General features: G+C 48.6%; 1 protein-coding gene across 1 annotated transcript; it reads left to right on the top strand.

Annotated features, from left to right (window-relative positions):
• Window positions 1–2,075: 2,075 nt before the first annotated feature.
• On the top strand, window positions 2,076–23,810 carry LOC310710691 (uncharacterized protein). Its single transcript, XM_083511730.1, has 4 exons — window positions 2,076–2,207; window positions 5,448–5,702; window positions 13,369–13,476; window positions 23,619–23,810. The coding sequence occupies exons 1-3, from the start codon at window positions 2,158–2,160 to the stop codon at window positions 13,433–13,435; spliced, it is 372 nt and encodes a 123-aa protein (XP_083367856.1). The 5' UTR covers window positions 2,076–2,157; the 3' UTR covers window positions 13,436–13,476; window positions 23,619–23,810.
• Window positions 23,811–24,398: the final 588 nt, after the last annotated feature.

Raw genomic sequence — 24,398 nt, 5'->3', positions numbered from 1 at the left:
CCATATTAAGATTTCAGCAAGTCATCAAAATATTTTAAACCAATTTGAGATGGTGACTCCAGAGAGATGTGGCCGTTGCCTTTTATTCTCCATTTCTAGAACAGTAGTTGTGCAAGGGACTCTCTCCCCCCCACCACCATTTCCCTAGACCTACAGCAGGGATGGGGACAACCCATGTCCCTCCAGTCATTTGCTTGACTCCCATCAGCCCCACCTGAATCCAAACAATTCAGGATGACTGCAAGATGGATGCTCATTGTCATCCTGCAAACGAATCAGAATAAATGCTCAATAAAGACTGGGCGTCGTCATCTTCCCATGGAGAGGGCACTGCTGGAGCAGTAAATGGGGCATCTTTGGCTGCCAGCCATCTGCTGGGGTCCCTCTAATCCCGTGGATTAGTGGCTGAATGGCAGGTGCAAGTTTGCTGCAGGTAATCAGAGGGAGGTTATGGACCTCAAAGTGCAGCCAATTACTGCTAATCCTGCACCTGTGCCCAACCTGGGGTAGCTAGGAGCTAGCCAGCCTGCATCTGAGAGTAGGGAGAGACAGGCACCTGGCTGTGGAAGGAGGGGACTGCAGGGAAGGAGGGACCAGGAGTCACCCCCTTGCACGTTCTTTGAGCAGTGGGAAAGGTGCTGGGGTGGTCCGGCAAGGTCAGTTTTCTCAGCTGCACAAGCAACCCAAGCAATGCTTTAGGCAGAGCATGGATCTTCTGGGAAATCTCTGGGTGATTTGAAATAGATTGGTAAGAATTTCTGGCAGCAGTGCTAGGAACTAAATCCCCCCTCCACTGCGTGCCAAAGCTGCTGAAATCAAGAAAGCAGAACCAGGAGTGGGCTTTGAACTCCATTCAGTTCTGGGATGATTTCTGGGCTCAGAATTCTTTAATGCTGAGTGTGTTATATGTATTGCACCAAGGATCCAGTTGGTGGATCTTCTAAGTTCTAAGTAAAAAACACAGTAGATCCAACAAGCCTGAAGTGACCCTGGAAAAGGAATCTGGAGCATACTTCTCAAGTCTCATCATGCAGCTGCTTGGGGCAGAAAAGTAGTAATACTTGGCATTATAGCACATTTTGAGTGTTCAAAGCACTTGGCCTACATTATCTCACAACAGCTCTATAAGGTAGTCATTATTATTATTATTATTATTATTATTATTATTATTATTACTATTACAGAATTAATCATCATCATATTGCTGCTGGGAGGCTGAGGTTGACAAATCAGGGCCTGGCCTAAGGATACCCATTGAATTCATAGCTGGGAGATTTCAGCCACAAACTTCTTGGTTCAGAGGAATAGAATCTGGGGATGAATGAATCAGCTGTGTCAGTTTAGTGGGGAGAATTATCAGTGGCTACTAGTCACAGTGGCCCTTTGGAATCTTCAGGTAGAGATAGTGTTACCAGGTCAAGAGCATTCCAGATCCAATGATTTCAGGGCCCAGATCTGACCTGACACCAAGGGGCAGGCCCTGGTGATGTCATTAGGGCATCTCCTGGTGAAGTCATGTGGCAGGACCTGGAGAAGGAGTTTAACTGGAAGAGAGGAGTGGGGGAAAGAAGACCTCCCCCCACTATGCACACACTGTATGGAACAATTTGCAGCCAGGTCATGCTGGGCTGAAGCTTGCAATCTGCATGCCTGGGCCTTATTAGTAATTGTTTTTAAAAAATATGATTAAAGGCACTCTCACCCACCATTCAAGCCCTCAACCTGCCACCTGGACAGGCCAGGCAAACCAGGAGACTGCAGGCCAGACCTGGGGATCAGGCAACCCTAGGTGCCTGAACACGGGTTGCTGAGGTCTGGAGCAACAGCAGAGGAGGGCTGTGTCCCCTGGAACTTATCCTTGCTCAGAGAAACAGAGTGAACTTAGCTATATCCGCACCTGATAGTGATACACACCATCCACTTCTCAGGGCTCCTCTGCCTTCAGAGCTGGGTAGATTCCTCTCTCCTGGCTGTGGGGCCTGAGACCTGAGGGAGTATAGCCTTTCAAACAACACGAGGCCAGACCCCAGAGGCAGCGGCTATTCTTGAAGTCCTATCCAGTGCATTTAAAGATAGGTTACAACCTGGACTTGGGAGTCATTGAAGGATAGGAGGTTTGGTTGTATCTCAAGAACTACCAGCAGATAAGCAGGAAAAATGATGTTTCCTGAAACAGCCCTCTTTGTGGTGAATTATATCCTTGCTCGGTATGTATCCTTGCTATACTTATCATTGGGGCAGAGGGAGGGTGGCTGGACAAACACCCACCAATCAGAATAGGGCGGGGTGGACTCCACAAAACACCCTCGCTGGAGTCTTTTGCCTTGGACCTAATTGCCAGGAAAAGTCCCTAGCCAGCCTTTTTCTTTCTCCTAAGCCTATTTTGAATTTTTAGCTATACCTACAACCACAACCACTTGTTTTGGACTACTGTTTTGCTTAGGGATGGTGGACGTTGTATGTAGCCCAAAGCTTCTGGGGGGAGCCAGGTTAGGGAGGTCTTAGGTGGAGAAAATAAACAAGGTCCCTGCTGCAGGCACAGCAAACATGGGAGGGTAAGCTGAGACTTCATATAGGAGAAGGCAGAAGTGCCTTTGCTTAGTAGAACAGCCATATTCAGTCAGAAGCTGGATATTCAGACTGTTTGAGAAGAGTTAACAGCAGCCAAATGTTTTGACCCAGCCTTGCATGGGAAGCCCACCCTTCCCTGTTAACTTAAAAAAAAGAAAAGAAAGAAAAACAGATGGTAACAAACATGGATGGTTACTGGCCGTGATGGCTGTGCTCTGCCTTTACAAGTGGAGGCAGCAATGCTTCTGAATACTAGTTGCTGGAAACCACAGGAGGGGTGAATTCCCACAGGCATCTGGTTGGCTCCTGTGAGAACAGGATGCAGGGCGGGCCATTGGTCTGATCCAGCCGTCTCTTCTTAGGTTCTTATGTTTAACATCTTATTCCAATAGGCCTTCAGGGTAGGTGGAAGCAGTTCCAATCTGGTCAAATTCTCCCTTGGACTTGTGGCTGACTGTGCATCTTTACAACTGCACTATTTTGATTTTAAATTATTGCCATTGTTTTAAAACCTGTATTTCTAGCATCTTTGCTGAGCCACCACCTTGGGGGCTCTTGCAGCCACTACTATCCACCTGCCCCCACAAAGTTGTCTTTATACATTTTCAAGGATAGAAACAAATAAGTTACAGAATCTGGAGCATTGTAGCGAATTTCTAAAATGAGAGGTACCAGGGCATCTTTGGAGATGCCTTTTCCAGGGGTGGAGGAAGGGGTGTGTGGTGGGAGCGGTCCACCCAGGGTGTCACCACTGAGGGGGGGTGACAAAATGTTGGGCGGCACTCACTGCGGGGCCTGCAGCATGCCCCAGCCATGCGTCTCTCCTGGGAGTGACGCAGTGACTTGGGCGCCCGCAGGCTCCACATTGCCCCAAACGGTCCACCCGCCACCTCCCCCTCAGCTGTGTGGCGGCTGAGTGGGAGGAGGCAGGCAGACTCCTCAGAAGCCCCCGCAGAGTGTCCTGCCCCAGCTGGCCCTGTTCTCACAGTCAGCTGGCACCGCCCCCACAGGCGACGGGCCCCGCCCCTGGGCGCAGGGCACACGTGCCACCCCATACGCCTGATCCACTTGCTCTGCTGCTGGCCTTTCCCCCTTGTTCTGGGCTGGCTGTAGCAGTGGCGTAGCGTGGGTTGTCAGCACCCGGGGCAAGGCAAGTAATTTGCGCCCCCTAACCCGTGGATTTGCGCCCCCTAACCCGTGGATTTGCGCCCCCTAACCCTAACCCCCAGATGTTGCGCCCGGTGCGGCCGGCCCCCCCTGCACCCCCCACGCTACACCACTGGGCTGTAGTAATTTAGTTGGCCAGGCAGTCTGCGTATAAGTAGGGACTGTTGGCAAGGTTGCCATTTTACAGAGGTCAGTCTGCTATTTTAAAGTCTCCCCTGTTTGAAGGATGAACCAAGTCCAGTTTAAAGAGAAAGACCTATAAGAAGGGAGAGCAGGAGAGGCCTTGAAGGTCACCCAGGCACAGCCTTCCCAACTCTGGGGAGATGTATACTATTCTTGTTTAAATGACATTACCATATTTCATTTCCTTCCTTAAACTGATGTGTATTTGCCACCTACGGCAGGCACAATATTCTTTTGACAAAAATATTTATAGCAATACAGTCAGAGGGACCAGATTTCCCCATTGCTGCTGCTGCCACCACCCCGTCCTCCCTTACATATGAGATCTGTCCTTGGAGTGCTGTGGTCATTGCACATGATGCCTCTGTGACAGTTTCATTGTGTGTGAAGTCTGGTGGCCAAGTGCCCTACTTTACAGATAACAGTCATAGAATCATAGAGTTGGAAGGGACCCTGAGGATCATCTACTCCAACCCCAGCAAGAGCAGGAATATGCAGCCGTCTCATATGGGGATCCAACTTGCAACGTTGACATCATCAGCACCATGCTTTAACCAAGTGAACGATCTAGTCCTCTGTATTTGAAAGAGTTCCGTGTTTGATGGGCTGTCTGGTTTAACAAGAGAGAATGAATTGGGGGGGGGAAGGTTTAGAAGTACTTTTCAAAAAAAAACCACACCCCTAGAGTCCTTTTTGTTGGGGATAATTCAGATGGAAATTCCCAGGTGTCAAAAAAGGTTATTTATGTATGCCACCACTGCGGCCCATGTTTTGTTAGCCCAAAAATGGAAAACGAGCGAGGTCCCAATTAAAGAAGAATGGCATCTTAAACTGACAGAATATGCACAGCTTGAAGACCTAACATATAGAATAAGAGAACAAGAAGAACATACATTTAAAGAAGATTGGGAAATGTTTATCGAATATATGGGGGGAAATTGTGTACACTTGAAAACACTGGCAGCATTAAGATAAATTCAGCAGTGCAAACAAGTTTTGTTAGATGTAATAATGGAATACTGAATGGTTTAGTTTATGTAAAATGTGCGGGGATTTATGATATGCAAAATGAACCATGGAAAGAAAAGAAGGGAAGGCACTGACATTTTAAGGTTGTTTAAATGAATGTGTAAAACAGAAAATTTAATAAAAATTATGTCTAAAAATAAGAGAGAGAGAGAGAGAGAGAGAGAGAGAGAGAGAGAGAGAGAGAGAGAAGCTTAAGAAACGAGAGAAGGAGGAGGACTGTCCATCTGCAGGGAGCCACACCTGGGCAGCAGGCTGAACAAGGAAGCACACAGCTCACTTGGCCACAGTCTCCAGGCTTGGTCCTGTTCATTGAAATTAATGAACAGAACCAAACCTGGCCCATTAATTTCAACAAGAGTACTCAGAGTAAAGCTAAGCCGGATGCAACCCTGTATCCTATGTAAGTGATAGCAATTTAATTAATGCCTCTCGGCAACGTCTAACTGAAGAAAGCATTTGGCCTCTTCTGAGTCTCTCTCCCATGCTTGTTGCTGCAGGAGGCCACGGGCGCCTTCTCCTCGCCGGGTCATAGTGGAGATGCCCTGGAAGAGGCTGGTCAGCCTGCACCCTGCTCACTACTCCAGCCACCGCGGCCTGCAGGATTACTGGATCAGCCCCCAGAGGCGCTACCCAGCTGGCAGCGCGTGGCACACCCCCACCAAGCGGCTCTTGATCCTCCCTGGGAACACTGGCGTTTCAGAAGTGGAGTCCGTTCACACGCCAAATGCAGGCCAATACAGGCACAAGCTCATGTGAGTATGGAGCACAGGGGAGCATCGTAACTGAGCACTTGGCCACCAGTCTACATCATTCATTCCCATTGGGGTTAGATTTCTCCCGGGATGAGTTTGGTGGCTTTCAAGTTGCCCACTTGTTGAATGACTCCTCCTGTATCACTTGCTCTGGGAAACAGTCAAAGGGGGCAAGCAGCCAGCCCAGTGCTCCATAACCTGGCACCCTCCAGATGTTTAGGACTACAACTCCCACCAGCCCCAGCCAGCAATTGCAGTTGGGTGTTGTGGTCCAAAACATCTGGAGGGTGCCAGGTTAGGGAAGTCTGTGCTGGTCAAATAATTCCCTTCCAATCCTGTTTAGTACTGTGGTCTCCCGGCTATCAACACACAAGAGAGATAAACCTGCGCACACATCCCACCCCCCAAAATGCTACCCCTTTAGAGATGGAATGCAACAAGCAGGATGAGAGGTTGTATTTGTGACAGAGCAGGGAAGGGGTACAAAAACGATCATTTCTGAGTATTTAAAAGCCAAGGTGGACAGGACTTGAGGGAAGGCTCCTTCAGATACAAGCAGTGCCACAGGAAAAAGACAGATATTCTCCCCACCCCCACTCCAACACACCGTTTTTGTGGGGTTCAGACTCCTGGCAATCGCTCCATTGCAAGAAATAAACCCATCCCTCTCTCCTTGCCTGTTTTAATGCCAGCCACCCCACTAAAGTGTTAATTAGCTCTTAGCAGTTGCTGGGTAACCGCATCCTGCCTTCCATGGTCTTTAAGCCAATGAGTGTTTGTCCTGGTGATGTCATGCTCTTAGCTCGTGTGTCATTGGCCAGAGCAAGGCTTGCCTTTTAATATTCTGCCAGGATGGTTACCTGGGAGAAGTTTTGTCTTTGCTGGACTGATCCTGTTGCCTCCAGATTGGAGGAGGAGGTGTTGCATCTCTGTGTCCTCCCATGGGAAAGAACTGAAACCTCCTGAAAGAAGAGCACATATAGGAGTCGGTCCAGACATACGTGCCCACAAGCAAACAGAGATATTAGTAAAGCAAAGCCAGTCTTCAAAGGAGAGATTGCATTGCACTGTGCTTTGTACATTTCCTGGCCCCTGGCTGAGGTTTCAGCCTGAAGTGCTGAATGGACTCTACCTTTCATGGGGGTGTTTCACTGTGGAAAGGAGATAATCAGAGATCATTCTGGAGGATCAGATGTATTCTCCTACTCTCTTCCCATGAAAATATGTGCAGGAGAAAACAAGGAATTAAAACATTGAATTATGCTGTAAATGTGCGTCTCACATTACATTTTAGCATATCGGTCGTCCAGAGATTTAGCATTTTACAAACAAGCAAACAGAAATGTCACTCCCAGGGCTCAGAAGGGCTCCTCAAATTATGGATTGACAGATCTGTATTTCAGGTAAATAGAAGTGGGAGCCAAGCTTAATTGGCAGATCAAGCAATGAAAGTCTGAATCCACTGGTCTCTGGGAGCCAATTTCAGTAGGTGGCACTGAGGGTTATAGGCACCCTTGTTCACCATCCAAAAGTATTCAGAATGGCCTTTTCTTCTAGAACAATCAGCCATGACTTTATTCAACATTCTTTCCACATTTCAAAAAAGACATGATGTGTTGATCATGTGCAAACTGACCTTTAAATTGATTGATCAAACAATTAGAAACCTGATGCTTAATCAACAGGAAATGCTTTTTTAACCAGCCTGTCAGAATATATTGAAATGAGTTTGTACCTTGCCTTCAAAGTCTGCCTGGCGTGTCTGTTCCCATCCCACCTAATTTCCCCCCCCCCCTTATTCCCCCATTCTTATCCTCTCCTTTCTTTCATTTACTGTAATGTTTTTCATTTTTTCACCCAGGAGAGTGAGAGGTGCTTGTCCCCTTAGATGAGTATGAGGGCCAGTGTGAGGAGGTATTGGGGTTTGGTTGATCATTCCTGATCCCTTTGCCACCAGAACTCAAAAATGGCTGGAGAAAAAATGAGCTAATAAGAATCATAGAATCATAGAGTTGGAAGAGACCACAAGGGCCATCGAGTCCAACCCCCTGCCAAGCAGGAAACACCATCAGAGAGCTCCTGACATATGGTTGTCAAGCCTCTGCTTAAAGACCTCCAAAGAAGGAGACTCCACCACACTCCTTGGCAGCAAATTTCACTGCTGAACAGCTCTTACTGTCAGGAAGTTCTTCCTAATGTTTAGGTGGAATCTTATTTCTTGTAGTTTGGATCCATTGCTCCGTGTCCACTTCTCTGGAGCAGCAGAAAACAACCTTTCTCCCTCCTCTATGTGACATCCTTTTATATATTTGAACATGGCTATCATATCACCCCTTAACCTCCTCTTCTCCAGGCTAAACATGCCCAGCTCCCTTAGCCGTTCCTCATAAGGCATCGTTTCCAGGCCTTTGACCATTTTGGTTGCCCTCCTCTGGACACGTTCCAGTTTGTCAGTGTCCTTCTTGAACTGTGGTGCCCAGAACTGGACACAGTACTCCAGGTGAGGTCTGACCAGAGCAGAATACAGTGGCACTATTACTTCCCTTGATCTAGATGCTATACTCCTATTGATGAGGCCCAGAATTGCATTGGCTTTTTTAGCTGCCGCATCACACTGTTGGCTCATGTCAAGTTTGTGGTCAACCAAGACTCCTAGATCCTTTTCACATATACTGCTCTCAAGCCAGGAAAGCCCCCATTGACAGGTGGCCGGCTCAACTGCTGGTTGGCAGGGCTGTGGAGCCCAAGGGAAAAGCCAGATGGGGCCACACCACCTTCTCAGCCCTCTCCTCTGGTCTTTCTAAGTGCTTTTCTGCCCCTTCTTGCTCTGGCCTTCAGTCCACGCTACCACACCCTACCTTGCCCCCGCCCCTTTGCTGCTCTCTTATTTTTTGGGTCTCCCCCTTTTCTCCGCTTTTTCCTACTCTCCTCTATCCTTTGTCCTCCACCCCACCCCCCAATAACATGAGCCTTGGCCTCTTCCTGCTGCTGCTGGTCCCAGATGAGCTCCTCTGTTGTCTCCATCTGTCCCGCCTTTCATGGAGACTTGAGAAGCTGCCAGGTCCAGAAAGAGGATGGGGTAGAGTAGGAGTGAGAGAAAGCTGAAGAGAGGTACCCAGAGAGCCTGGTGGCCCAGTGGAGCACCCCATTAGCAGCCCAGAGGAGGCAGGGGCAGGGCAAGAGCCTCTGGGTGGAAGGAACAACCTGACCCAAGGCATGCCACTGCCAGGATTTTCTCCTGGGAGCCTCTTCCTAACACTGCTTGCAAAAAAGCTGGCTCCCCATTCACAGAGCCGTAGAATTGTGGAGTTGGAAGGGCCCACCAGAGTCATTAGTCCACCCCTGCAATGCAGGAATGTTTTGCCCAATATGGGGCTCGAACCCAGGACCCTCAGGTTGAGTCGCATGCTCTGCCACAGGAGAACACCCCCACGAGGCTGTGCCTCAAAGTAGCCACCGTGGAAGTGGTGGCAGTGGGGTTAAGATTGTCACGTCAGGAGCATCCTAGATCCTGAGCTATTAGGGCCCATACCTGAGACCTGGGGGCATGGATGACATTAAGCATGACACATCAAAACAAAAAAATACAAAATATGATAAATGAGCAAATATGTCACCAGTTGGAAATTAAGGGGTGTCCCCAGGTTCAGCTGAAGTGAAGGAATCATTCATTCTCACCTACTTAGGGAGTCTAGGTAAGGAAGGTGTTCTTGCCCACCTGCAGATTAAAGACCTCCCTTTGCCACCAGGTGGTTGGGAGGCAAACCTGGAGACTTAGGAATATGCGTACCTCTGCATCCCGCCAGAAAAAAAGGCACTGATTCTAGGAGTATAGCAACCTGGGGAAGGGGTGCCATGTGGACTTGCTGCCTTGTAAAATCATGGAATCACAGAATTGTAGAGTTGGAAGGGACTCAGAGGGTCATCGAGTTCATCCCCTGCAAATTAAGGAGTTTCAACTTGATCAGATGGCCATCGAACCTCTGCCTAAAAACCTCCAAGAAAAGAGAGCCCACCGCCTTCCACTGCCCATTCCAATGTCAAACAGCTCTTACTTTCAGGAAGTTTTTCCATATGTTTAGTCAGAATCTCCTTTCTTCTAACTTGAAGCCTCTGGTTTGTGTCCTGCCATCCAGAGCAGGAGAAAACAAGCTTGCTCCATCTTCCATGTGACAGCCCTTTAGATATTTGAAGATGGCTGTCAGTCTCCTCTTTTCCATCCTAAACATACCCAGCTTCAACCGTTCCTCATAAGGCTAGATTTCCAGACCCTTGGTCATCTTGGTCACCTTCCAACTTGTCAATATACTTCTTAAATTGTGATGCCCAGACCTGGACACAGCACTCTACGTGTGGCCTGACCAAGGCAGAATAGAGTAGAACTATTACTTCCCTTGATCTGGACACTATATGTCTTGATACAGCCTAGAAATAGCATTCACTTTTTTTACTGCTGCATTACACTGTTGACTCATGTTAAGCTTGTGGTTAAGCAGATGCAGCACAAAGGAATCACCATAGAATTGTAGGGTTGGAAGGGACCCTGAGGATCATCTAGTCCAACCCCCTGCAATGCAGGACTATGCAGCTGCTGTCCCATACGAGGGTTGAACCTGTAACCTTGGCGCTGTCAGCACCACACTCTAACCAAGTGAGCTATCTAGGAAGGTTTACCAAGAGCAGTGGCTGGCCAGGGTTGGAAGCTTGCAGGCAGGGAAGTGTCTATGGCTTTTCTCCAGCATCTAGTCCTCAAAGATATAGTGCTGCAGCACTTGGAGGTACCACTTAATTGCTATGGCTGATGGTAAACCTCACGAGGATGCCAAAAATCCCTTTTCAGGGCCAAATAGGCCTCAGGGGGCTCCTGCTAGCCAACCGGAGGTGCTAGCTCCCTGCCGATTCAGCAGGATGCAGACAGAGCATGTGGAGTCAGGCTCCTGAGGCAGGTAAAATGACATTAATTGGAGAATTTTCTCTTTCTTGATGGGGAGGCCCCCAAGTCTGGGCCAGCAGGAAGACTAACAGCAGCTTTATGAAGGAGCGAGGCAGGTGGTCCCTCCAGGTTAGAAGGAAGGGAGCAGATCAAAGCGGGAGATGTGAACAGCCACCTGCCCTTTGAAATAGCAGCAGCAGGCAGTGAGGAGGGGGGCACTGGGAGGGGAGACCACATAGCACAGCCAGGGCTGAAAAGGGAGAGCTGCTCCTTCTTTTCAGCATTCCACAGGCAGAGAGTCTCTTGCCTGGCCAGTGATCGTGGGGGAACTTCCCTCAGGGGATCCGATTCATCTGCCTCTCGTTCTTCTGCCATTCACGCTGCCCAAAGGTACTGCTTGCCGCTTGGAAAAGTGGCAGCATTTGGGGCTTTTTAGTTTAGAGAAAATGCAAGTAAGAGGTGGCATGGTAGAAGTTTTTAAAATTATGCATGTCACACGGAGAGAAAAGTTTTTCTCCCTTCCACATAACACCAGAATTCACGGACATGCAATGAAATTCACACTCGGCATTTCTAGGTGTACACTTTAAAAATTGGCCCTGGGAGCCCCTGAAAAATGTGCAAAAGGCCTGACATCTAAAGGTGAAAATGGGCTTTGCAGGTTGTGGGGAGATGTACATTTGTATGCTAAGATTTGGAGCTTGCCTGCCAGCGCTGGACCGCAATAAAAGCCGGCTGCATATTTTTAGCCTGGTCCTTCAGCGCCAGGCCCATGCGCACCTGCTCCGCTCCATCAAACTCGGCAAGCCGTGCAGTGCCGTGTGCCTTGGGACACGGAGCACACAGGGAAGAGACACCGGGCTCTTCAGCCTGGGAAGGGAACAGGCGTAGCCACAGCAGCCGCTGCCATTTCCACCACAAAGCGACGCAAGAGCAAACAGATCGCCTGCGAGAGCAGATGGCTCTTTACCGAATTACCGCACCAGGCGTGGCTCAAGGAGAGCAGATGGACTTGAGGGGGAGACTCATAAACAGAGAGGGAACTTCGCTAAGCCAGCTCCTGACGCTTCCTATAAATACTTAACAACCTCCAAGCTTTCTCCTGTTATGAAACTGAATTCGTTAAACTGCCTTCAGCTCCCGTGAGAGAAAGGGAGGGAAGCCCATCCAGCAACCAAGAAGCAGCTCTTCTGTTTCTTCCTTGGGTGAACAGCTCTGTGATTCATCCTGGACCGAGACCGAAACCCATTAGTGTAAAAGCACCTGCTTGCAATTTTGGGGGCACCATTTCAGTAGGAAAGGAAGCAAAGGGATTTCAAGATGGGTGGGAGATAGTTTCACAACAAGCTTTATCTTTAAGGCAGGGATGGGGAAATGCAGAACTGGGGATCAATGTGACCCTCCAGGCTTCTCTATCTGGTCCTTGGCACTCTTCCCAGGCCATGCTCTGCACTCTCCTCAAGTAGCTTTGCCTGGCTGGAATGTGTCCTTCAACTCTGATCATGCCCTTTGCTTGCCTAGATATAGCGGCGGCGTCAGTGTACAAGCCACTTGCTTTTGCATGGCTGGAATGCAGTACTGTACAAAAGTTAAGAGTCACATCCGTTATTCTGCCAGTGTTTCCCTCTGGCCCTGCTCACCACTGTCATGTGGCCCTTGGGAAATTTGGTCCTCAGGTTCCCCGTTTCTGTAGGAAACACAGGCTCATGGACATACTCAGTTAAAATTGTAAGAGCCAAGCCCCAGGCAATCCTATCTGGGGTGACCTGTGTGATGGCTGATTCATGCAAGCAACCATTTAACCCTGCAGTTATTTCAAGGGATGAGCACAAAGGGGTGCCCCAGTCCAAAGTCCATTTTGGATCTAAGGGGCAGTTCATGCACACAAACAATTTTAAGAAGGACACACTTTATCTCCACGTGATCAGTGTCCTTGAGGAATACAACCCCATGAAGAAATTCTTGTGCGAACTGACCACTTACCTAGGGGTCAGCAAACTTTTTCAGCAGGGGGCCAGTCCACTGTTCCTCAGACCTTGTGGGAGGCTGGACTTTATTTTGAAAAAAATATATGAATGAATTTATTCCTATGCTCCACAAATAACCCAGAGATGCATTTTAAATAAAAGGACACATTCTACTCATGTAAAAACATGCTGATTCCCAGATGGTCTGCAGATTGGATTTAGAAGGCGATTGGGCCGGATCCGGCCCCCGGGCCTTAGTTTGCCTACCCATGGCCCACCTTACACTTCCTCAACCTCAGCCCTCCAGATGTTTTGAGACTACAGTTCCCATCATCCCTGACCACTGGTCTTGCTAGCTAGGGATCATGGGAGTTGTAGGCCAAAAACATTTGGAGGGCCGAGGTTGAGGAAGCCTGGCCCAGCTTATCAGCTCTGCTTGGGACTGGTTTAATTCACTTGATTTCTGTTGCTAGAACGTATCCAAAGCTTATATAGACCAAAAAAAATAAGTCCCAAATCAGGATCGTTCACCACGCACACCATGCATAGTCCCTATTACACTCAAATTTCTGTTTAATTACCTCATCCTTATGGGGATAAAGTTGTCAACATTTCTACTGGACTCTGCTCCTGGACCTTTTACAGTCGCTAGAGTTTTTCACAGCATGGAGACAAGCCCTGGCAAAGGCACTAGGAGCAGGACAGGACAGTTTCTCCCCGTCATTTGGCAACCTAGGCCAGATCTAGGATGATATCTCTTTTGCAGATGGACAAAGCGCTGGCAGCACCTGAACCATTATTACCTGGGCAAGAGAGAACGCCACTTCCTGTAGCTGAACTTCTGAACTCTGGCCCCAGGGCCATGCACTCAGAGGTAAGTAGCGAAGGCCTCCAAATTCAATTATAACACACACCAGGGAACAGATGGTGCCAGAGAAATCTCTGGTGTAAATTGCCTGGGAGAACTAGGAGGTCAAAGGGGACCACCTCTTCCACCTGCTGGCTGCTGTGAAGGTGGAAAGGGCCAAAAGAGCCACCTCTTCCACCTGCTGGCTGCTGTGAAGGTGGAAAGGGCCCCTTCCTTTGTATATGAACATTCAAGAATATGCACAGACCTACCTACCTACTTAGAACATTCACGTTCTGCTCCATAATTACAGGAATTAATGAGGCAGATAACAGAGAGAAGATGTAAAACCACAATAGCATCTCAATTCAAACCATTAAAACAACCTCAAAGAAAACAACCCACACAAACATTATATATATATATATATATATAGAGAGAGAGAGAGAGAGAGAGAGAGAGAGAGAGAGAACTGGCATTTGTAACTTTTGTGAATCTGCCAGGGCAAAGAGCCCTCTTACCTTTTGTGAAATCACGTCCCACCCCCCACCCCCCCAGCTGTGGTTTATAGAACAGTATGAAGGATGAATTTTGCACATTTCCTTTTTAAAGTTCCTCTATCTTTTTGGCCATAATCAAGCACTGACAAGAAGATCAGATTTATTCTGTCTTTGTGATACTGAGCAAAGCATCTGGTGAGGAGAGTTTTCCCAGGCTAAGTTGTATGAAATACAAGTGGGCATTCTGGAGTTTGCAGGGTGAGTCTCTTCCTGGACCCTTGAGGGAAGGCATGCTTTGTAACAGGTCAGATATTTGTCACACAAACACACCCTTCCTGGAATCCAACCCCAAATTATGCACATCCGCTCCATGATTGGTTCATATTTCAGAAGATTTGGCAACAAAAATTGGCAGAGTTTTTATTTACTTTTTAAACAAAATTTACACACCACTTGGTTGTTTAAAACAAACACAACTCAAAGTGTTTTACGAAAATAATAAAACAGTTAAAATCAGCTAATTAAAACATTCAGAAGCATTTCTAAAAAGCCTTCTTTCCTCTTCTCTTTCAATCTCTTTTGTTCTCAAACCAAACCTGCAGTTCATATTCCAAAACACTCCCAGAGAGAGAGAGTATACTTTCTTTTTTTCTTTTCTTTTTAATGCCCTCTTTCAGGGCCAAAAAGCCCTTTCAAGGCAGCTCATAATAGTTTCAGAATACAAAAACAAACACCTATACATAAAAAAGTAAAACTAAAACAGGAGCATAAACATCACCGTCCAACCCCAACCCCTGCCCCCAGTCTCCTCCTTCTCAAGCTGCCCTGGAGCAATCCAGGGAGTCCCTCGCAGGTCATCGCCATGCCATGCGCCATGCGCCAGCAGCTGTTAGGCCCTGCGTGCTTACTATCGCAGCTTATGAATGGCTGCATTATGCTCAGCCGGACCTCCTTCCCCTCCCCTCCCCTCCCTCCCCTCTCCCCACCAACACCACTTTTGCCACACTGTTATTTTACACTTGTGCCACCCACCATCGCTATGTTTGATCGTTCCTCCCTTGCAGCTGCACCTGCTGGGAGCTGGTGGAGGGAGGGAGCAAAGGCAGAGCAGGTGCGGAGGGCTTTGCTGCTCTCTCACACAGATGCACAGGCCTGGCGGAGGGGAGAGAGAGGCCTGGGCCTCAGCTTCCACGCTGGCTAACAGACAGCAGGCTGAAAGGCGTGTTTGCCCTCACCGTGGCTGGTGGGAGAGGTCCATGACACAGAAGCAGATCCTTGCCAGATCTAACCAGCCACCGATACACCCCATGTGCTAGCAGCTGTCAATCACATGCCCCCCTCGAGAAGCCCCCCAAAGCAGTGCATGAAAGTATCGGCATACTGCAGGAGTGGGTTACCTCAGGCCTGATGGAGATAGGGACACAGGCAGGGAACATGAACCCTCCCCCCCCCCCGGCCAGGGATGGGCCGCAGCTCAATAGCAGAGCATCTGCTTTGCATACAGAAGGTCCCAGGTAGGACTGGGAGAGACCTCTTCCTGAAATCCTGAAGAGCTGCTGCCAGTCCGTGTAGGCCAGGGGTCTGCAACCCGCGCTCCGGAGCCGCATGCGGCTCTTTTACATCTTTGCTGCGGCTCCGGGGCGGATACTAGCGAGGGGAGGAGGCGCATTGTGCGCCCTGACACTCCTCACTGTGGCGGGCGCTGTACTGGCTGTGACATCGCATGGGGGCGGTGCGTGCGTTAGTCACGCACCGTCCCGACGTCACCTTCCCGCCCGCTGTCAGATCGTGGCTCTGGAGATATATTTGTTTTAAATGTCGCAATGGTTTTGTGGCTCCCAGTTGTTGTTTTTTCTTCGGAAACAGGTCCAAGTGGCTCTTTTTGTCTTAAAGGTTGCAGACCCCTGGTGTAGGCAGAACAGAGCTCAGTAGAACAGAATCCCAGAAGAGTTGGAAGCTACCACAGGGATCATCTCGTCCAACCCCCTGCATTGCAGGAGTCTTTCACCCAAAGTGGGGCTCAAACCCACAACCCTGAGATTAAGAGTCTCATGGTCTACCAGCTGAGCTATCCCAGGAACTCGGTTTGAGAAAGCTTGCTATGACCCCATGTTCTCTCCTCCTTGCCCTCGGGAGACTGCAAAGGCCGTACCTCCTTACCCTAGGCCACACCCCTCACTGGTGCCACCAACCAATTCAAACAGCCGCTCCAGGATACCATGGTCGATGGTACAGAAAGCCTCTGAGAAGTTGAGAAGAATTAATAGGGACACTTTTCGTCTCTCTCTTTCTGACAGAGGTCGTCGTAAGGGCAATCAAATCAGTTTCTGTGCCCAAACCAGGCCTAAACCCTGATTGAAATGGATCTAGAAAATCAGTTTCCTCCAATCAGACCACCTGCTCAAGAACCTTGCCCAAGAAGGGGAGACTGGCAACTGACTGGTAGTTACTTAGATTTTCAAAATCCACAGACCACTTCCACTTCCTTGACTCATAAGGTTCCATTCAGCACCATTTTGTCAGCATGATAATTTATTTTAGTTTAATTTTAAAATGGATTGTTTAGCTTGCCCTAAAGCATCTGTTCTGCATGCGCACACATTAAGTATTCAAATATCCATGCAGCAGCACTTAAGAGAAACATAAAAATTTTAAAATATTTTTTAAAACAGTGCCCCAAGGTTGGCACCATTTTTGAAGCATGTCCCTCTTCCACTTTTAAAAATATCTGCTAATACTTTTGTGCCTACTTTTAAAAAACAAACAAAAAACCATGATTTTTGGGGGTGAAATAGTGCCTAAATAAAGAGGCACGTGAGCACATATTTAAAAATAATATTAAAAAGTGGTTCGCTCAGAATTTTTCTTTTCCTGTCCATGCATCTATGCTCTTTTGACTGTTGTGAACAGAACATCCTTGTAGGCTTATGGGCAAGAACCCATGACCTGGTCGCTAGTTGGGAAAGACCCAAAGCAAGCCTGCCTCTGTGCCTCTGACTACTAGTTGCAGAGGATCGCAGATGGGTAGAGTGGCTGCTGTGCTCATGTCTCACTTGCAGGCATCCCATAAGTGCTTAGTTGGCCCCTGTGAGAACAGGATGCTGGATTAGATGGGCCCTTGGCCTGATCCAGCAGGCCCATCTTATGTTCTTATATATGCTCTTAAAGGGCCTTCATTACCCACATCTTATATTAAGTGACAGCTTCCTGTCTGCCCTTGTGGAACTTGCCTTGGTCCACTGCTAGACCTCCAGCTTCATCCCCCCACCCCCGCTAACCTGGAGCACATGCCTGGCTCAGAGAGATAAGGGCCTGCTGGCCCCCTAGCCCATTCCTCCTCCTTACTTCCTCTTCTCCATCTCCGCTTGGATTCCCAGGCCTTCCTGCTGACCTTGGAATGTGTCAAGCTGCTTTCCTGACCTCAATCTGTCCCTCTTCCTTCCCCTCTCATCAGTTTCCTGCCTGTGAGGGTCCTGTGCCAATGCAGCGCTTTGATTTATTCCCCACTTCCTTTGCCCCTGTCCTCATCCTAAAATCATTACACACCGCCAGCGCCTTTGGCGGGTATCCTCTCTCTGCCCTGCCCTCTCTCGCTTGTTTGGTCCTCCAGATTTTGGGAGAGAGTAAGGAATGGCTCTAGCAAACTGGTTACATCTGGGTGTGGGGGATAGGCTCTGCAGTGTAAACAGCAGCAATGAGGGAACTTGCTAGGAGGAAACTGGGCCTCCACTCTTCATATCCCATCACCCAGTTAACTTCCCTCTGTTGCTTTTGCCACATCACCCTATACCTTTCAGAGCACTGCACACTTCTGTCAATTTAATTTAATGCCGTGACTTCCCCAAAGCTTCCTGGAGATTGTAGCTTGGTGAGCGCACTGAGCTCTAATGGAGAATTCTCAGGGCAGGAGTCAGGAGGTGATAATTTTGCAGCTGCTGATAAACTACATATTAACTCCATGTTTACTTGTTTAAGTAGCCTCTTTTTAAAAATCTAATGCAGGGATGAGGAGCCCATGAGGACCCTCAGGTGCTGTTGGACTCCCAACTTCCACCCACCCCAGCAGTTGTGATTCTGTCCTGCTTAGAATAGTAAGGCTACATGCACGCAATACCTTGAAAGCACTTTTGAAGCACATTCTTACCCTCAAAGAATTCTGGGTACTGTCGTTTACTCCTCACAGAGTTCCAACTCTCATCAGCCTTAAGAAATGACAGTGCCCAGAATTCTTAGAGGAAAAGGATATGATGCTTCAAATGGTCTTTAAAAGGCAGTAGTGTGTATGCAGCCAGGGTGGGAGGCCTGTGGTCCTGCAGATGCTGCTGAACTACAGCTCCAAGCATCCCTGCTCATTGGCCATGCTGGCTGAGGCTGATGGGAGTTAGTCCCAAGACACTTGAAAGGCACCACATTGAGAAAGGCTGCCTCAGTCACAACAACTCTGAACAAACTTGGTCATTGCTATTCTGTTACAGACATGAGGAATGAAACCAGGGTTAGGACTAGGGTTATTCCATGTATACTGTACAGTGGTAAAGGTAAAGGTACCCCTGCCCGTACGGGCCAGTCTTGACAGACTCTAAGGTTGTGCGCTCATCTCACTCTAGAGGCCGGGAGCCTCTACTTGCACTTAAGGGTGCTTTCGAACTGCTAGGTGGGCAGGAGCTGGGACCGAACGACGGAAGCTCACCCCACCGCGGGGATTCGAACCGGCGACCATGCGATCGGCAAGTCCTAGGCGCTGAGGTTTTACCCACAGCGCCACCCGCGTCCCTACTGTACAGTGGTACCTCGCAAGACGAATGCCTCGCAAGACAAAAAACTCGCTAGACGAAAGGGTTTTTTGTTTTTTGAGCTGCTTCGCAAGACGATTTTCCCTATGGGCTTGCTTCGCAAGACGGAAACGTCTTGCAAGTTTGTTTCCTTTTTCTTAACACCGTTAATACAGTTGCGACTTGACTTCGAGGAGCAACTCATAGAACGCGGTGTGGTAGCCTTTTTTGAGGTTTTTAAAGACTTTGGTGATTTTTGAAGCTTTTCCAAAACTTTCCCGACACCGTGCTTCGCAAGATGAAAAAAATCGCAAGACGACAAAACTCGCGGAACGAATTAATTTCGTCTTGCGAGGCACCACTGTACAGTGGTACCTCAGGTTAATAACTTAATTCGTTCTGGGGGTCTGTTTTTAACCTGAAAGTGTTCTTAACCTGAGGTACCACTTTAGCTAATGGGGCCTCCCGCTGTTGCCGCGCCACTTCTGCGCGATTTCTGTTCTCATCCTGAAGCAAAGTTCTTAACCCAAGGTACTATTTCTGGGTTAGCGGAGTCTGTAACCTGAAGCGTCTGTAACCTGAAGCGTCTGTAACCCAAGGTACCACTGTATATTACTTGCCACGTAAAAGTTCTAGAGTGATTTACAAGCCAGTAAACAATAATGCAATTACAAAAGCATATTAAAAGCAGATTTAATAATATCATGTGCTGCCCAAATGCCCGCCCCTCACAGTTGTATTTGCCTGGCACCGAAGGATGACCAGTTGGTGCCAAGAGAACACCCCCAAAGTGGAACAGTTTGTGGAATAGAGATGGTTGCTTGCCTAAGATCATCCAGGATGCTTATTATGACTCAGCTGGGGACTTCCCAAGTGTTTTTCTGATGTGTACAGAGAGTGGCTTCATCAGGCACTTTACACCATGCCTGTGTTTTTCCTAAGTTCAAAGTACATAATCCTCTTAAGCAGGAGAGAGCAGTGGCGGCAGTGGAAGTTATCCCAGCTGGCATCTTCCGCTTGCCCGCTCAGGCCAGCAAGTGATCTGCAATGGCAAGGAGCAGCAGCACTGTGCATCCTCCCTCCCTCTGGGCATCACCAGTTGCCCGCTGGGCAGGAGGGAAGCGTTAGAAGTAAAGGGGGGCACTGCTTAGCCTGTTTCTCTATCAGGGTGAGGATGGAAGCGGGGAGGCATCCTCAGTGCAGCCTGGCACAGCACCAAGCAGGACAGATCCAGGAAGGAGCAGCCACTGCCTCACCTCCCCCCTTGCTCTGGGCAGCAGCTTCCACAACCACACTGAGCAGGAGACAGCACTGCCTATGTTAGAGACCCTTGTGGCCCATAGTGCATGTGAACAGAGTCCAGCTTCTCTGCCCGGGAATCCACTCCTTGTTTTGACCCCGTCTTTCCTGACGGACAACCGTCCAATTCAGAGTGTGCCAATCTTGTTTTATTTACTGTGTCAACAGTTTCTCTCTCCCCCCATGCTAAGCAGGGACTGGGTGAGATGGCTTGGTGACTCAGAGGGTGACTCACCCCGCAAGCTTGGGATGGCAAAATGCAGCCAGTGCAGACATGCCCCTCAGAAGCAGAGGCCAGCCCAGCTCTGTTCCTGGCTTCCGGTCAGGAAGGGGGACTCACGGGGCTGCAATGCTTGGCGCAACTGACCTGTGAGCGCATTTCTGGCTCAGCCATGCCAAAGCGCGTCAGCCCCGAGGAAAGCAGCTTCCGTTTCCTTCCTCAGCTTCCTCCGCCCCCATCGGAAGCCACCAACCAGCCAGGCCCCTCTTCCTTGACTGCTGGGAGAGAGCTTTCCTGTGCCCCCTTCTCCACCCAACAGCAGCTGTGGCCTCAAGACCACAAATGAATGAAAGGAAGTTGAAGTGGGCTGTGACCCCCCTAAAGGGAGGCTGAATGCTGAAGCAGAGCGGCCCCGAGGCCACTTCATAATAGTGACACAAATGTTGTCTAGAGCAACATAGGAAAGTTCAGAAAGCTTGGCATGCATGGTTTCATTCATCATAAATGACCACCCTGCGAGGTAGGTCAGTATTACCCCCATATTGCAGAAGTGCAGCTAAGAAAGAACTGGGTGAAAGATCACCTGCTGTGAGATTCAGGCCAGAGACCTCACAGGATCTTAACAGCAATTCCTTCAAACCTAGTACAGGTAGGCTCCTTTTTGTCAATTTCCTGCCTTATGGGAACTAGCAATAAAGCAAAGGTACTCTACACATGCTCAGAGGTATCATTTGTGCTGTTTTCCTCAAGTCCCAGGGCTGGAACACTGTAAATGAAGCTTCCAAGTTCAGCAGCCAATGCCTTAAAAAAAACACATAAGCAGTGACACCTGTGATTCCTGCATTGCAGGGGTGAACTAGATGACCCATTGGTATCCTTCCAATGCTGTGATTCTATGATTTTATGGTTCTATGAAACGGGGACTCCTAGGCTCTCTAGTTAGTCTGTATTCTGGTCTCTCAAATAATAGCATGCTCTCTGTGCCACTGGTAGCTCATGCAGAGGCTGCAGACAGGAGCTGCATATCCTGGCTCCTGCAGAGAAGCAAATATTTGCTCAAATCCTAGGTGATAAGCATTCCCCCCCCCCCAAGCCTGCTTGCTGACACCCTGGCAAAGTACACAGCAGTATGGAGTGAACAGCATTATTCAGGACATGTGGAAAGTGTTAATGAATCCACCTTTAGGATACCTTATAAAATCCAGCGTACAAGTTTGGGAAATCATGAGATTGTAAGCCGATTTCAGTTTAACTTCGAGTCTTCTTGTTGCTCTTTCTATGTTTTCAAGCAGGGCTGGTGCAAGTAATTTTTCTGCCTAAGGTGGAACACCCAAACACTTCCCCATTACCACCGCTTGTGAACCTGAAGCACAACTCATTGAGAAATTATTTTGTGCAAGCCCCATTTGAAAACCTCTGAGCATGTACAGAGTGCACCTTCCTTTTTCACATTTTTAGAAATTGGGAACTTGGCAGCTTCAGGCTTCAGCACCTCTCATTTTAGCCAGTAAGAACTGAATTGTGAGTTCAGTCTTAGAAGTGGGGCATGTATATATTTTGCCATTCATAACAGCCAGAATCTGGCTTGGACTAAGGCAGGGTTAAATGCTGTGATCGCAAGGGTTGTGAACTGCCCTTCCAGCAGGAACTGCTACGTTTAGCGTGTGTGAGAGTGCACAGCCGCTGACGTAATGTCCTTCCTCCTCATCTGTGAGAAATGCTGTAAAATCCTGGATCAGGCACTTGAGGAGAAGGCGAGGCTCATGTAGCTTGTCCCCAGCCTGAAATTCTACCCTGCCTCTGGGGCAGTGGCAGCTGCAGTGTGACTCCAGAGACTGACATTCCTAGCTGTGCCTGGGAGACCAAGCCTTGAAAAGAGCCAAGGATGCACTGAAAAGTGGAGGAGTGCATGAGAAAGCTGGGAGGGGAATATATGCATTGATCCCTATCAGCATAAACAAGCAGAGCTGGATGTCTGCTACACTGCTGCCAGAGAGCAACAACAACAAAGTACTAAAGGTGGCCTTGTGTGTAGAATCCAGCTTCAGGAGAATCAAGTTTCTAGTCCTTATGCCTGCCACAGTACTTTTGAACGCTGCCTAAGGATATCCAAAGGAATCATCACATCTAGGAGGATTAGGGCACTGACCACTGCCACAAGCGAGAGAAGAGGAGATGGGTGGGGTCAGCCATAATAATGAGGAACAGCAGACACCTTTGAGCCCCAGCATCTCCTGTGCTACCAACAAGAAGCCCTGTAATGATGATAGTTATTAATCAGCATCGTATCCCGGGATTGGAGCTTGTTAAGGACTCCTGGTCTCTTTCCAAACACAGCACTTCTGTTAATAGGAACCAGCCGCTGGGTGTATTTGTGCGCATCGGTGTCTGCATTGATGCAGCTGCAAATGCATTCCTGAAACCCCTCAAGATACACATGTTGCTTACATACAAAGCTGCATACATACAAATGCACGAGTGGGCATTTGTAAAGGCACCTATTTCCTGAAAAGTGCAAAATTTAAAAAGGGCAGCAGTGCCTGCGCATTTAAAACACGTAGGCGCATCTACACACGAAAGGCCCCATAACCCCAGTGCTCTCCTAGTGGAGCCCCTCCCTCCCGCTCAGCACTGCCGGACCACATGTCCGCAGCACAAAGGAAATGTCTCAGGCTGTTCCAAGCAGAACAGCTGCCACTGGCTCACTCAATTCCCCATTCATCGGAGCCCCATCAGACAGAGGATGGGGGCTTAAAGGGACAGTGAGCCGTTTCTTTTGCAAGCCTGCTCTCTCTGCCTGGAGGAACCATCTTTGCATTCAGGTCTCTCCCTGATCCGGATTAGGCCAGGTACAAGAGAGCTTGAGGAAGGGCTTGGCAGCGATGGATCAGACCATGAAGGCCACTTTAAAGGAGATTCTCCCAGGGATGGAGGAGGGAGGGGCTGAAGATAGAACTGTGTCGCCACTGAAGTGCACTTAATACAGATTCAAGCTATTTTGTGAAGGAAGTACCGGTACTGTTCATACCAGTGGCGTAGCATGGGGGGTGCAGGGGGGGCTCCATGGGTTAGGGGGCACAAAATCCACAGATTAGGGGGCGCAAATTACTTGCCTTGCCCCGGGTGCTGACAACCCACGCTACGCCACTGGTTCATACCTTCAAATTCTCTTTGAGTGAAGTTAAAATTTCAGCTGGCAAGACAAACAGAAGTTCCAGACTTTTGTTCCTTTTTTTTGTGTGCCATGATTTTCAAAGCAACCGTTGTCGTTTAAAGGCTCCAACTTTATGCCAAACCGGGGCGGATATGGGGGGAAATACTGGTACAGTTGGCAACAGTTGGAACTGACTTGGCTTTTTCTTCTTTTTCCTGTTTCAGCTTCAAGGTGGACTCCAAAGGAGCCTGCTGTACCCACTTAATTTGCTTGCCTGGATTCTTTGGTAATTCCTTGGATTTCATGCTTCAACCTTTTCTGCTAAGGACGATGCTTCTCGTTTGATGCCGTTCTTTCTCCCTGGGCCCTGCCTGGCTCTGTGTTATTTGTAGCTCTAATAAAATGATTGGAACATCTTCGCTTTTCCCCTCTGCTTCTTCTTTCCTACCTGGGAGCAGCCTGTGCAGTTAAACAAGAGCCAACTGCTAGAGCCTTGTGCTGACTGTACATTTTAAGCACTTTTATACCACTTTAGCAGTTGGGGCTTCCCCGCAAAGAATACTGGGAACTATAGTTTTTAAGGGGTGCAGATAGGTGTTGTTGTTGTTGTTTGGTCGTTTAGTCGTGCCTGACTCTTCGTGACCCCATGGACCAGAGCACGCCAGGCACTCCTGTCTTCCACTGCCTCCCACAGTTTGGTCAAACTCATGCTGGTAGCTTTGGAAACACTATCCAACCATCTCGTCCTCTGTCGTCCCCTTCTCCTTGTGCCCTCCATCTTTCCCAACATCAGGGTCTTTTCCAGGGAGTCTTCTCTTCTCATGAGGTGGCTAAGGTATTGGAGCCTCAGCTTCAGGATTTCCTTAAGAATTGAGAGGTTTGATAGGTGCTAGGTGAGATTTTTGCAAATGTCATCTCCCAGCATATGTCCATGAGTGGTCCTAGTCTCAAGGCAGAGTCAGCGTAATGCCAGAGTCCAGCGAGGCAAAGCACAGCAGTCTACT

Source organism: Podarcis liolepis, assembly GCF_965112155.1.
Source record: "Podarcis liolepis genome assembly, chromosome: 7".
NCBI classification, from domain to species: Eukaryota; Metazoa; Chordata; class Lepidosauria; order Squamata; family Lacertidae; genus Podarcis; species Podarcis liolepis.
The sequence above is the reverse complement of the archived record's forward strand: the minus strand, read 5'-3'. Positions and strand labels throughout refer to the sequence as shown.